A 13,912-nucleotide genomic window follows, 5' to 3' on the forward strand; every position below is an offset into this window, starting at 1 on the left:
TACTGTTACGTCAGACTCCTTTCACTTCCACTTACTGACTGTCTGACCCCTCCTCCCTGGTTGTCGTCTAGTGGACTGGATCAGTTCCACCCCTATGTGGCCATCCATTGGGTCCAACCCTAGCCTGTCACCAGTTCTTGGGGAAGGGAAAAACCGGGATTATATGTGTGTTTTGGTGTTACCGGCATTGGTCTTCTGGGAGTAGACCCTGCATCTTTGACAGGATGCAGTTCCTGGTAGCTCCTGATGGCTTCAGGGGTACTACAAAGCTGCTGTGACATCACAGTTGTACTATAAATAGTATTATTCAATAAATTGAAGCTCCATCTCTGATCATCCATTCTATAGGCAGTGAAATCTTCCATACATCTGGTATACGATCATTAAAGGAGTTGTCCGACATAACAGTTTTGAGTTTAAGCTAATCTGTGCTGTATTGTCATATAAAACACCCCTACATTGTTATTTTTTGTTTTCTAACTTTTGTTCCTCTTGAATTATTCCTTTATTCTCTGCAGCTCTTTGTTTACATTCAGCACAAGTAAACTGACCACTTCCTGTGCAAAACCTCCCAGTCACAGCTGGCACTGCCCGGCCTCAGTGCCCAGCCCCACTCCAGTGTCCAGCCCTGCCCTCTGCCCGCTCCCTGCACACACACAGTCCCTGTGAGTATTCTTCCCCAGCACTGACCTCTTATCACTACAGCATTGCAAATAACAGCCCAACATCAGGCTCTGCACCCCACACCACATCGGGCTCTGCATCCCCTACCACATCGGGCTCTGCATCCCTCCCCCCCCACACACACACACACACATAGGGCTCTGCACCCCCCACCACATCGGGCTCTGCACCGCACACACACATCGGGCTCTGCACCGCGCACACACACATCGGGCTCTGCACCGCACACACACATCGGGCTCTGCACCGCATACACACATCGGGCTCTGCACCACACACACACATCGGGCTCTGCACCGCATACACACATCGGGCTCTGCACCGCATACACACATCGGGCTCTGCACCGCATACACACATCGGGCTCTGCACCGCATATATACATCGGGCTCTGCACCGCATACACACATCGGGCTCTGCACCGCATACACACATCGGGCTCTGCACCACACACACACATCGGGCTCTGCACCGCGCACACACATCGGGCTCTGCACCGCGCACACACATCGGGCTCTGCACCGCACACACACATCGGGCTCTGCACCGCACACACACATCAGGCTCTGCACCGACCCCCCCCCCCTTCATAGGCAACACATGTAGGGAGTACATACTCACCCGTCCTCGGTCCCCGCCGCTCCTGCACGTTCGCGCGCTGTCTGTGCTCTGGCCATATCAGCACAGTAGTGACGTCACCGCTGTGCTGAAGAGAGCTCAGACAGCCGGGCAGTGATGAGAAGCGCAACGCTCCTTCTCATCAGCGCTTTCAAATGTACCGGCATCTGTGATCTGTGATGCCGGTATATTTGAATGTGCGATCCTGACCAGGGGGCCCGGTGCTGGCGGTGACATCACGGCAGCCGCCGCCAGGCCCCGCCCCCAGGTAACGGGTCCCACAGAAGTGCAGGGGGAGGTTGTGGGCAGAGTACGGGTGTGGGGGAATGTGTGGGAGGGTGCAGGGAAGGGGGGCGGGGACTCGCGCACTGTACAGCCCAGCAGGGAGGCAACATGCTGTTTCCAGATTTGCATGTCAACATGGCCCTGCCCATGTTGACATGAAATGACCGGAAGCAGAAAAATCGCGGCAGGAGCGGTCACATGACCACTCTGAGCCGGGGGAGAGGGGCTGACAGCAGGGCAGGTAAGTGCTCACTATCTACTTACCTGCCCCAATGTAGCCCAATAGGGTAATAATGGAAAAAACTCAAAATAAGCCGGATAACCCCTTTAAGCTTTTTTCACTGTGCGCAGTGTGAAATAACATCTGCTACTGCCTGAAAACCATTCACAGACAGGCTGGCTTGTTGTTTGTATCATAGTTTTAGCTTTTGCACCCTAAGCATGCCATTGGAGACACCGCTGGCCATAATTTGGTGCCCAGTATACTGCCATACTGAACACTACAACTCAGGAAATTTGACAACAGACACCTTGGTGCATAATTTCCGAGAACTGCACATATCTTTCTCAGCTTCAAACAGGTCTCAGAAGTGTAACTTCCTGTCTTGCACTGTTCTCACATTTTCGAAATTAGAAGGCACCACCACAGTTTACCTGCTGTCCGCCAAGCTCCAGGCTCTCAGCTCTCCTTTCATTGCCTGGCACAATATCAAACATCAAGGCATATGTCCTGTGCTCTTCCTGGCAGATATTGCATATTTCTCAAACTTCTCCTTTTTATGTAATAGACCAAGCTTGTCATCTCTCTCAGTTTTAGAGCTATAAATGTTTTTAGCCGGACTGGAGGACCTATAGAAAGTATAGTTTCACAAAGTGTTACTTCTGGTAGCATGGCTTTTATCTGAGCATAAGCCTCTACATTGGAAGGAACTATAGAGCTGAGGGAGGATGTCGCTGTTACAGTTCAAAGACGCTTTCTGGGTAAGTACTTGAATTTTTTTTTACAATTTTTTTTCATATGATTTCATAGTTATGTCAAAAAATATATATATAATTAATGGGTATTTACAGGGCTTATAAGGTAACAGAGGGGGGGGGGGGGTCGTGCTCCATTAGAGCTGAGAACCATGGCGAACCTTGTCCGGGTCGTCCTACAAGACATTGAGCATCGTTACTACAAGCATTTGTACAGGGGATAGTCTGCAATAAGAGCTGATTACTGAAGTGTGTGGAAGTGGGACTTCTTGTCCCCAGGGGAATTCACAATAAAAAAAGGAGTGTATAAAGTGAAACAAGGGGTAACCCTTCTTAGTAGTCCATATGTTAAGCAGAACGCCTTCTTAAAGGGAACCTGTCACCAGAATTTTTGCTATTAAACTAAAAGAATCCCCTTCTGCAGCTCCTGAGCTGCATTCTATAAAGGTTCATCTTGCTACTGGCCCCCCTTTCAGACCTAAATAACAACTTTATAAAATATTACTTTTTTCTATGGTAATGAGGTTTGCTGGCCCGGTGGGCTGGCTGTGTTTCATCTGTTATCACCCCTCCTGGTGCTGTTCGCCGTCCCCCAGTGTTCATTTACATAGATGAGGCCGCCGCCCTTATCTTCCGCAGTGCTCCGGGAGTCTTGCTCATGCGCAGTGGCACTATCGCGGGACTGAGCACTGTTTTAAAATCGCGAGCACTGGTGATGTTATTGCGCAGCCGCGAGATTATGGGCGGCGCTGTGAATGTCACAGCGTCATCCAAGTACCCGCCCATAATCTCGCGCCTGCGCAATAACATCACCGGCGCTCGCGTTTTGAAAACAGTGCTCAGTCCCGCGATAGTGCCACTGCGCATGCGCGAGACTCTCGGAGCACTGCGGAAGATGAGGGCAGCAGCCTCATTTATGTAAATGTAAATGAACACTGGGGGACAGCGAACAGCGGCAGGAGGGGGGATAACAGACGAAATACAGCCCGCCCACGAGGCCAGCAAACCTCATTACCATAGCAAAAGGTAATATTTTATAAAGTTATTATTTAGGTCTGAAAGGGAGGCCAGTAGCAAGAGGAACCTTTATAGAATGCAGCGCAGGAGCTGCAAAAGGGGATTCTTTTAGTTTAATAGCGAAAATTCTGGTGACAGGTTCCCTTTAATATTAAACATACAAGATTTGTCCTTGAGTTGTGCTACTTACAACATAGTAGTGGAGATGACATTCTCCTAGGTCTTGTGTCCTGTGAGCCTTAAATTCTTCCCTCGGATGTATCAAAGCCACAAACCTGGAGGAAACTAACCCAAAACCGGACCCCATAGTTTGCTAGCACTATATCGGTTGTGGCGCCAGACCCTTCAAGGAGTCAAATTCAAAAACACAGCGTGTTTTTGCAAAAGAAACAGTTTAAAAAGCTGGATGACTATTGATCAAGTTAGACATCTGTTACAATCAATTGAAAAGCAAGAAAACTGATCCTCATTCGCCTGACACCTTTACATATTACTCAGCCTTCCCTTTACTTGTTATTTTAATATTTAATATGGACATACTAAAAAAAGTGCCTATACCGCAAAGATGAATCTATTCAATATGTATGAGTTAGGTCATTATTTTAGGGTGATGTGATAATAGTGGAGCTGCTAGAGAAAAAATAAATTTAGCAAAATACAATTTGTCATATTCTGTGGTTCCTCCAGATAGTATTAAGCAAGACAAACAGCAGATTGGCAGCTCGTAATAATCAGATTTGAAGATTCTCCACTTCATAAAATACAGGAGAGAAGCAACAGACCTATTATTATTGCCTTGATCACTGGCAGGAATGATCTGGCTCTAATCGCATCCAGACTCCCCCCAAATTAAATGAGTAAAATTGAAAAGCTAACATATATGTACATCAGATTGGTACATGTAGAAACTGCAAATCAGTGACTTCTATAATAAAAAAGACCCAATAGCGGTTAATTAATAAAAAAAAAATTGTTTCTTAGAAGCTAAGGTAAAAATTCAGAAAAAAACCAATGTGGTCTGAAAGTTATCGGTGACTCCTGGACAAAGCATTTCATGCGAAACGCGCGACGGCTGCGGTGGGACCCAGCCTTCACGTGTGGTTCTCTGGACTGGTAATTGTGTTCACATTAAGGCACTTGCCTTTTTTATATCTGCATTTTGCTATTTTTGACATACTTGTATCTGCCATGTTATTTATCTATACTTACCTTTTTGGATCTGTATGGTGATATTTAGACTCTGTTAATTTTTTGAAGGATCTTACATATATTTATTTTTATGTGTTTATTGGGATACACTGATTTATCCATATAATTAAATATTTGAATTTATTTTCATTCATATTAGCAATGTAATATCTTATTTGTGAAGGTTTTCCAGGTGTCCCCCTTGTTTTTCCTTGTACTTGTAGTTTCATGCATTGTTGGAACCTTTTAATTCATTTTTGTTTAATCTTTCTTTATTGAATAATTCACAACAAAAAGACAAAGAACAGAAAGAGAAAAAGATCATCAGTATCATCAACATGACGTATACATCTTGTTACAGACTTAGATTGATTTTCATCCTGTATTCCTCATATTATTGCCACAATTATGCCCTATATTAACTAACAACTTATTGTAGCTAAAACTACTATATATTCTTAAATTTGAAACAGAAGGAATACTTATATGTCAGTTGTTGTAAAACAGTTTTTCACATCATGTGGGGAATCTCTTCTGTGTCCACACCTTTACATTGAAAAAATTCTAATACCCCACTGAGGTTATATGCACTTCCAAACTTGAATTTTTTGATCAAAAGAAAAAAGTAAGAACGAGATAAGAAAGAGTAAGAACTGAAGAAAAGAAGGGTAGTATTAGAAGGGTGCACAAGAAGGGCCAAGGGGAAGGGAAAGAGAGCTAGGAGTGACGGGTGTCAAAAAGGGTTCGATAATCATTAGTATCCTTATATAATATCCATGGCGTCCATATTTTCAGGAACCTTTCCGTATTGCCCTCCGCTTCTGCTGACAGATCCTCCATATGATGGATATATGCAAATTCCTGCTGCCACTCCCCCAAGGACGGAACCTCTATTGATCGCCAATGTCTGGGTATCACTGCCCTTGCTGCCGTTAGACAAAACCGTAATAGGCCCCCCTTTTGGGCTTTGAAGGACCCAGGAAGCATGGATAATAATGCTATTTGAGGGGACTGTGGCACCACCTCTCCAGTTATTTTCGTGTATGTCTGGAAAACTGCCTCCCAAAACGGTTTGATTTTAGAACAGTCCCACCACACATGTAACATTGTACCACGTTCAGTTTCACAGCGCCAACACATCTCAGAAACCGATGGAAAAATCCTGTGGAGCCTCACCGGGTATTGATACCACCTTGTCAAAATCTTATAGTTTTTCTCTTTTGCGTGTCCAGCAGTAGACATTTTGTGAGTAAATATATATGCTTTCTGTTTTTGCTCGTCTGTGAAGGTCGTCCCCATCTCCTCCTCCCAGTTGGTCATAAAATTAGGATCTGAGTCCGCAGAGGGAACAGCCCGCCCCAACAACTTATAAATAATTGATATCAGATGGGGGGGCAACGATTCCTGCATGAACAATTTCTCAAAGGGTAAAGCTGAAGCAATTGCCAAATGTCGTCCTCCCTTTGATCGAGCACTAACAAATGAGAGTAATTGCCTATACTCAATCCACGATAGGGTCTGGGGGGGATCCATATTCTGCATGTCTGCAAAAGACATCAAATTGGACCCAGCCATGGCGTGGTATAACCTGTCCTCCCGCCGCACGCTCCATCTCAGAAAATTGGAACGGCCGATTCCCGGAGGGAATTCTGGATTGGACAAAATTGGTGCAAGGAGGAAAGGACACCCCACCAACCCGCCTTTCTGTTTTATTTGATCCCATACCTTCAATGTAGCACGAATCAAAAAATCTGCAGAAGTTAATCCCACCCCCTCCCGGGACTCTATCCATGGTAAATATTTTAAGGGGACTGATGAGCTCTCCTGTTCCAATGTGATCCATTTTTTAGAATTTGCATTGAAATGCCAGTCAAATAATCGAACCAGCAGGGCCGCCCGATGATATCCACGGAGGTCTGGAAGTCCAGCACCCCCCGTAGAAGTGCAACGAGTAAGCGTTTGATATTTTACTCTAGCTCTGGAGTGTCCCCAGACAAATTGAATCAGTGCGGACCTGAGGGTTCGAAAAAAGCTCGCTGGAGGGAGTATCGGGACCGCCTGAAAAATGTACAGAAATCGAGGGAGTATGTCCATCTTAAACGTATTTATACGTCCAAACCAGGAAATGGGTTTTTTATGATAAGTTAATAGATCTTTGACCGTTCGTGACAAAAGCGTCTGATAATTCATGGAATAAAGGGATTCCACATCAGCAGGGACATTTATTCCCAAATATTTTATTGCTTTAGGCTGCCATTTAAATGGAAAGTTACTTTTGGCCATTGACACCTCCTGAGATTGTAAAGTGACATTTAGAGCTTCCGATTTGGAGTGATTGACCCTAAAATTGCTTAGGTCCCCGAACCTTTCAAATTCCACCAACAGAGAGGGAAATGTGATGTGTGGTTGGGAAACATATAGTAATAAATCATCAGCATACAATGCCGCCTTATATGTTCGTCCTCCTATGCGCAGACCGTGTACACTGGGATTTCCTCTAATCGCATTAGCAAGATGTTCCATTGTTATAACATACAATAGCAGGGAAAGAGGGCATCCCTGCCTTGTTCCATTTTGAATGTAAATAGGTTTTGATAGTGAGCCATTTGCTTTAATGCGGGCTGATGGGCATGTGTATAAGGACAAAATTTTATTTAAGAAACATGGACCTATTCCTATTTGTTTTAAAGCTGCCCTCAGGAAATCCCAATGCACACGGTCGAATGCTTTTTCTGCATCTATGGATAGCAGGCCGAGCGGCTGGGACTTTGATCTAGCGTGCGCTATGAGCAACAAAGTTTTATTAACATTGTCTCGTGCTTCCCTACCCTGTATGAACCCCACCTGATCTGCATCGATTATAGAGGGGAGGAGGGGGGCCAGCCTATTAGCCAGTACCTTAGAAAATAGCTTTATATCAATGTTTAGTAATGATATTGGTCTATAATTAGACACCATAGTAGGGTCCTTGCCGGGTTTCGGAAGGACCGTAATATGGGCCTCTAATGACTGAGCTGCAAATGGGGTTGTCTCAGAGATTGCATTAAAGACTTTTGTGAGGAATGGAGTAAGCAACTCTTGAAAAATTTTATAAAATGCTGGAGAGAAGCCGTCAGGGCCTGGACTCTTTCCAGCCGGGGTATTCTTAATGACCGTACCCACCTCCTCCTCTGTAAACCGAACCTCTAGTTGTTGAACATCATCATTTTCCAAAATCGGTAAGGCAGTGTCCATCATGTACTCCTCCATTCGTTTAGTCCGAGTCTGTGACTCCAAATCGGAGAATTTCCCTTGGATATTATATAAATCAGAATAGAACACCCTCAGCTCTTCCAAGATTTCTGTTGGGTTACTCACTTCCCCCCCTCCTCTCCGCTTCAGACAAGGAATGAACGTTGTATTATTTCGCGGGTGCAGGAGACGGGATAGGGGCCTGCCACACTTATCTGAATGCTGGTAGAGGAAACGTTTATAATGATTGCGATACCGAAGGTATTTTTCATTTAAAAGGGTCCTAAGCTCCTCCCTACATCTCGTGAGCTCTGCCAACGTCTCCGTTGTTTGGTTACGTTTATGCATTGTCTCTAGCCTGTGTATCCGATCTAACAGCTCCTGTGTTTGAATGACTTTCAGTTTCTTGATACGTGCCCCGTGCTTTATCAGCACCCCTCTGATCACACACTTGAAAGCCTCCCATTGTAGAGGCAATGAAGTGGAATCCAATTCGTGAGTAGACAGGAAGGCCCCAATAGAATTTTTAATATCATTCATGCAAATTGAATCCTTAAGCAAATTGTCATTGAGCCTCCATGTCCACTCCCGTCTCAAGCTATCCGGGGGTGAAAAAACCAAAAAGATCGGGGCATGATCGGACCACACAATGTTACCGATCGTGGGGTTCGGTCGCCAAGCTAACACACAGTGGCTAACTAGAAACAAGTCTATACGACTATATGAGTCATGGGGGCTGGAATAAAAGGTATAGTCCCTACCCGTAGGATGTATACCACGCCATATGTCGATCAATTGCATTTGATGAATATCCCGCTTCAGAGATGTCAGGCGCTTCAAAGGCACGGCGCTCCTTCCAGATGAAGTATCCACTGAGGGATTCAAAGACAAATTAAAATCTCCTCCTAGTATCACTATTCCCTCTGCGAACCCAGAAACCACTTGCAGAAAGTCCCTACACGCCTGTGCCTGACCCACATTGGGGGCGTACCATCCTGCAACTGTATACACTGTATTAGATATCCGGAGTTTGATAAGCACATATCTGCCCTCTGCGTCTAGTTTTGTGTCTATAATAGAGTGTGGCACGCTCCTATGTATAGCCAGCGATACACCCCTGGAACGAGATTCAGTGTTGGCACTGTGAAACCATGTCACGTAATTGCGATCTCTCAGGTTTGGGACATGACCCACTTTGAAGTGTGTTTCCTGAAGTAACAGGATATGGACCCTCTGATTGTGCATTTCGTTTAATATTTTTGACCGTTTTTGTGGAGTATTAAACCCCTTCGTATTTAAGGACCCAAATTTCAACTCTGCCATAGTTACACTCCTAGCTGCTTAAAGGACAAGGAAGGAACACGGGGAACGGGAAGATGAATATCAGATAAGGGGTAGACAATAGAAGAAAAAAAAAAAAAAAAGAGTATAGAAATAGGTCAGAAAAGGAAGAAAAAAAGAATTAGAGAGAAGACAATAACCAAGAAAACAATTCAAAGGATAACTCCTAAGGACCTCTGTCCACGCTGCTGGGGAAAACTGTATACAGCTATACCTTGGCCAGCACGGTATAGCACCCCCTATGGGGAAGTGGACTTTGCAGGGAGATACGCTCCCACCTGCACGGATCTGCACCACCTTTCTTAAACTTGTATGTTACTAGCTATAATATACCAGAAAGTAAACCATAACATTTCCCATCCTATAACCCAATATGAGATAATACCAAACTCATCAAATAATGAACGTCGGATCGTCTCCGTAGGTCGGGACCCACACTTCTCAAGTAACTGTAAATGGAAATATAGGTTACAATGCCGACTTTTAAACCCATCTAACTGCTGCGACGGGGCACACACCCCCTGTTACCAGAGTGCTTCGACATATCCTCTCTGAACGGCCCCCCGGCAATCTCAGCCGAGATCCACAGTTGCCCCTCTCCGATTCCTCCGGAGGGCGGCTGCAGGTGGCTCACCTCCCGGGATTCCCGGGGGTAAGAATGGCCAGTCCTGGATTGTTACTGAAGGTATTTGGAGAGCCGCTGTAAATGCTGGAATTCCGCCAGGGTGGCTAAGAACATGCATCCTTCCTGCCCTCCGGACTCTCAGGCGAAAGGGAAACCCCCATGTATATGGAATATTTCGCTGACGCAATAGCTCCAGCAGGGGTCCCAGAGCCTTTCTCTTCTGCAGAGTCCATCTGGACAGGTCCGGTAAAATCTGGATCTTTCGACCTTGATAAAGTAGGTTCTCAGATTGGTGGGCATGAGCCATGATATTATCTTTAAGTCGGTATTTGTGCACTTTGCAGATAACATCTCTGCGATAATCTGGATCCTGCGCTTTAGGGCCCAGTGCTCTGTGTACCCGATCCAGCTCCAAGGGAGAGTCCACAGGAACTTGCAAAATTTTATTGAAAATATGGCATAAAGTCTCATCCAAAGCTGCGGGTTCAATTGACTCGGAGAGGCCGCGCACCCTTATGTTGTTGCGCCTATTTCTGTTTTCTATATCATCCAGCATATCCGCCAGGTATTGAAGCTGCATAGTATGGGATGCAATTCCAGCCTCTTGGTCTGTCGCCCTGGACGATAATGACTGTACAGAAGATTCCACTGCGGTGACCCTTTCTCCCATCTGCAGCACTTCATCTCTGAGCCCAGAGAGCTCTGCTTTATAAGAGCTCTCCAGTCTGGATACATACTGCTCCATGTCTTCCTTTGTGGGGATATTTTTAATATGTGCACTTAATTCCCCAATGGCCCGCCATACCTGGCTGATATCCTGGTGGTTTTGTGATCCCTCCTGACTGTTGGTCTGTGGACCACTAGTGCTCAGACTGCCCCTGCTGTGATTATCTGAGCCCGGGCAGCTGGAGAATAGAGCCTTGGTTATGTGAGGCTGCACACTCTTCTCTTTATCTTTACTGGGCTCTCTGGCTGTCACAACACTGTCTGTGCCTCCCATCCCCCTCACCTCAGCGTCTGCATGGCACTGCACTGTGTGGCCTGCCTGGACACCGGCTCCTGCAGACCCAGCATTATCTTGCTCTTTTATCTCAGATGAGGATGTCATCCCCCTCTCACTGGGGCAATCAGCACTCACTGCTCCACGGACTTCTGTTTCTTTCACTTTCACTGCAGGCTCTGCCTCCAATGCTGCTGCTGCCTCTCTGCACATAGCACGGCTGCTCCTGGTGTTTATGGACAGGTCGGCCATCTTAAGTGTATCTCCTGCTGGAGCTGTCCTCACCATGTAGCGCCTGATGCTTGGAACTGGTGCTTTTGGCTGGGCTGAGGTGGGCTGGGGGTCTTCTTTCTTTTTTCTATTACCCATTTGCCCAGAATGGGCTCTGTGGTGGTACTCTGGAGTGGTGATTCACTGCACAGATGCTGGAGCTGATCAGACACACGTCCTCATCCCTCCATGGTCAGGCCACACCCCCTTAATTCATTTTTGAATAAAATCTCTTTTTATATTGAGATTGACATAGGCTTGCATCCCTTTATCTGTGTTTTGTTGTTCTTTGCATGCTGCCGCTATGAATGGGTTGTGATATGGGTTTTATTTGTTATCGGTGAGGGCCAGATGCTTGACACCCACTAATTGCTAAATGAAGGTACAGAAACACTGCTCAGCTCCAACACTTAAGATGGGCTCAGAAGAAGAGGAAGACTATTTGCTTTTCGGAGCCAGAAACCAGTACAATGTTCGTTTGTGTTCCTCAAAAAAATAATTAACTGGTATAGTGAGCATTAGAAACGCACACGTGTTTCATCTATTATTGCTTAGTAGGTATTTGCAAAGTAAATAAAAACAAAAACATTTTTCCACTGATATGCCAGTCAGTGCCTAATATGCCATGGCAGCCTGTGCCACTGTTTCTTTTCTTAGCAGTGGATGACAGAGGCTTCGGGGTGAAATAAGAAGTGATCTCACTTTGAAGACATCTATCGAGGGGTTTACGGGGCAGTTTGATTGCACTTGTCTTTTCCAGAAATAATGTCCCTCGCCTGGTGAAGATTGCAATTTTACTATAGCTTTGCCATTTCAGTGCCACAGTATATAAAAAAACCTCTGGAATGTTTATGCTGGATTTTCTGTTTTTCTAAACACCTTACATGGGGCCCTATTCTTTAACCTGAGCAGCCTGCATGGGACCCTCGGTTCACATCCCACCAAGGACAACATATGCAAGGAGTTTGTATGTTCTCCGTGCGTTTGCGGCGGTTACCCCAATTTTCTCCTATAAACCAAAGACATACAGATACGAAGTTTAGACTGTGAGCCCCAATGGGGACAGTGATGATGATGACTGTAAAACGTTGTGGCACATGAGGGAGCTAAATAAGCATAGCATAAGGAATGATAATAATAATAATACTGGGGCTTAGGAGGCTACATGCGCACGCTGCATCTTTTTGTGTTCACAAACTGCAGCCAAAACTGCACGTTGTCAGAGAGAGCCTGGAAATGTCACAAAAAATGCTTGTAATTGTAGGTGCGTTTTCGGTGCATTTTTGGTGCATTTTTCACACCATGCGTTTTTGCTGCGTTTTTCTGACAAATGTTGACAAAAACGCAGGAAGAATGAACATGCTGCATTTTTTTTGTCACAAACTGTTGACAAATAAAACGCTGACAAATAAACAGCAACGTGCGCATGACAAATCTGACTTCTCATAGACTTTGCTGGGAAGTCAAATGTCAGAAAGTTCTGACAAGGAAACTGCACCAAAAAACGTGGCAAAAACGCAACAAAAAACGCAGCGTGCGCATGTAGCCTTAGGCTACGTGTGCACTAGAAAGTGCCTTTTTCTTAAGGAAAATCCGGACCTTTACCGCACCAAAACCGCAGCGAAATCCGCATGCTGTTTTACCACAGTTTGTCGCAGATTTACCCCGGATTTTCCGCAGGTTGGTCCCTGCGGATTTTTACCATGTTCTATGGCAAAAAACGCAGGTACCTACGGAAAAGAAGTGACATGCTCATTAATTCCACAGCGAAAAATCCACGGTTAAATCCGCGGATATAAAAAAACGCAGTGTACGCACAGAATTTTTTAAAACCCATAGGATTTGCTGGGGAATAACTGCAGCAATGTTAGACACATTTTCTGCAACAAATCTACTGCAAATCCGCCGCAAAATCCGCAGTAAATCCACAGCGTGCGCACAGGGCCTGAAAGTGCACAATGCAACTTAGCGGCCTGATTTAGTGATCTACATACTGTAACATAGGTCGACAGTTGCAGAGGCTGCGAGGTGGACTAAGAAAATAAGCCCCCTAAAGTGACCCTTTCTGAAAATCCTGTGCCTTTTAATGCATTTGTAAAGGGGTTTAGTGAGCGTTTTGACCCCATATGGGTTTTTCAGAAATGGTTGGTGCTAACAACTCCACTTTTTCAACAGATATACTAGACTGCTGAGACCCACACCCCGCAAACAAGACCCTCCCATGTCCGATTAACCACTCCGAGACCAAATTAACCAAAATACAAACTTTATTAGGAGAGCTTCATCAAAATTAAACAACTCTCATCTTTTATTGTGGATGGAGGTCGGTCACAGCACAATTAACCATTATTAATCAATACTTTCAAACGAAACTTTGTGCCAGGCCGGACTTTCGGCGCACTTTAGCTTTCGTAACCGAACAACTGTTTGGCTCAAAACCGCTGTGACTTGAAAAGATCAACCAAAAGATAGGGAGGGAGGGTGGGACAGCAGCGTCCGGATCTCACAAGGTGAGGAGAGACCGGAACCAGGAAGAGGGGGAATATTTATAGGGGAAAGAGTGGGATCATGGGAACATTCCCATTGGATAACACCCCTGGAAGGGGAGGAGGGAGAATCGGACATGAGAGGGAACTTAACCCCTTACTACCAGGGCACAGCAGTCAGGGTGCATTCAG

At 45.4% G+C, this 13,912-nt stretch overlaps 1 protein-coding gene across 1 annotated transcript in view; it reads left to right on the top strand.

Moving 5' to 3' along the window:
• Positions 1-2,234: 2,234 nt before the first annotated feature.
• PSTPIP1 (proline-serine-threonine phosphatase interacting protein 1) overlaps positions 2,235-13,912 on the top strand; it is a 193,645-nt gene continuing 181,967 nt past the window's right edge. Inside the window, exon 1 of the mRNA XM_075345475.1 lies at positions 2,235-2,568. Within this exon, the coding sequence (XP_075201590.1) occupies positions 2,536-2,568 (33 nt within the window). The 5' untranslated portion in view covers positions 2,235-2,535. The remainder of the gene's footprint in view (positions 2,569-13,912) is intronic.

The sequence above is a fragment of the Anomaloglossus baeobatrachus genome, chromosome 4, assembly GCF_048569485.1.
Source record: "Anomaloglossus baeobatrachus isolate aAnoBae1 chromosome 4, aAnoBae1.hap1, whole genome shotgun sequence".
In the NCBI taxonomy this organism is placed as follows: Eukaryota; Metazoa; Chordata; class Amphibia; order Anura; family Aromobatidae; genus Anomaloglossus; species Anomaloglossus baeobatrachus.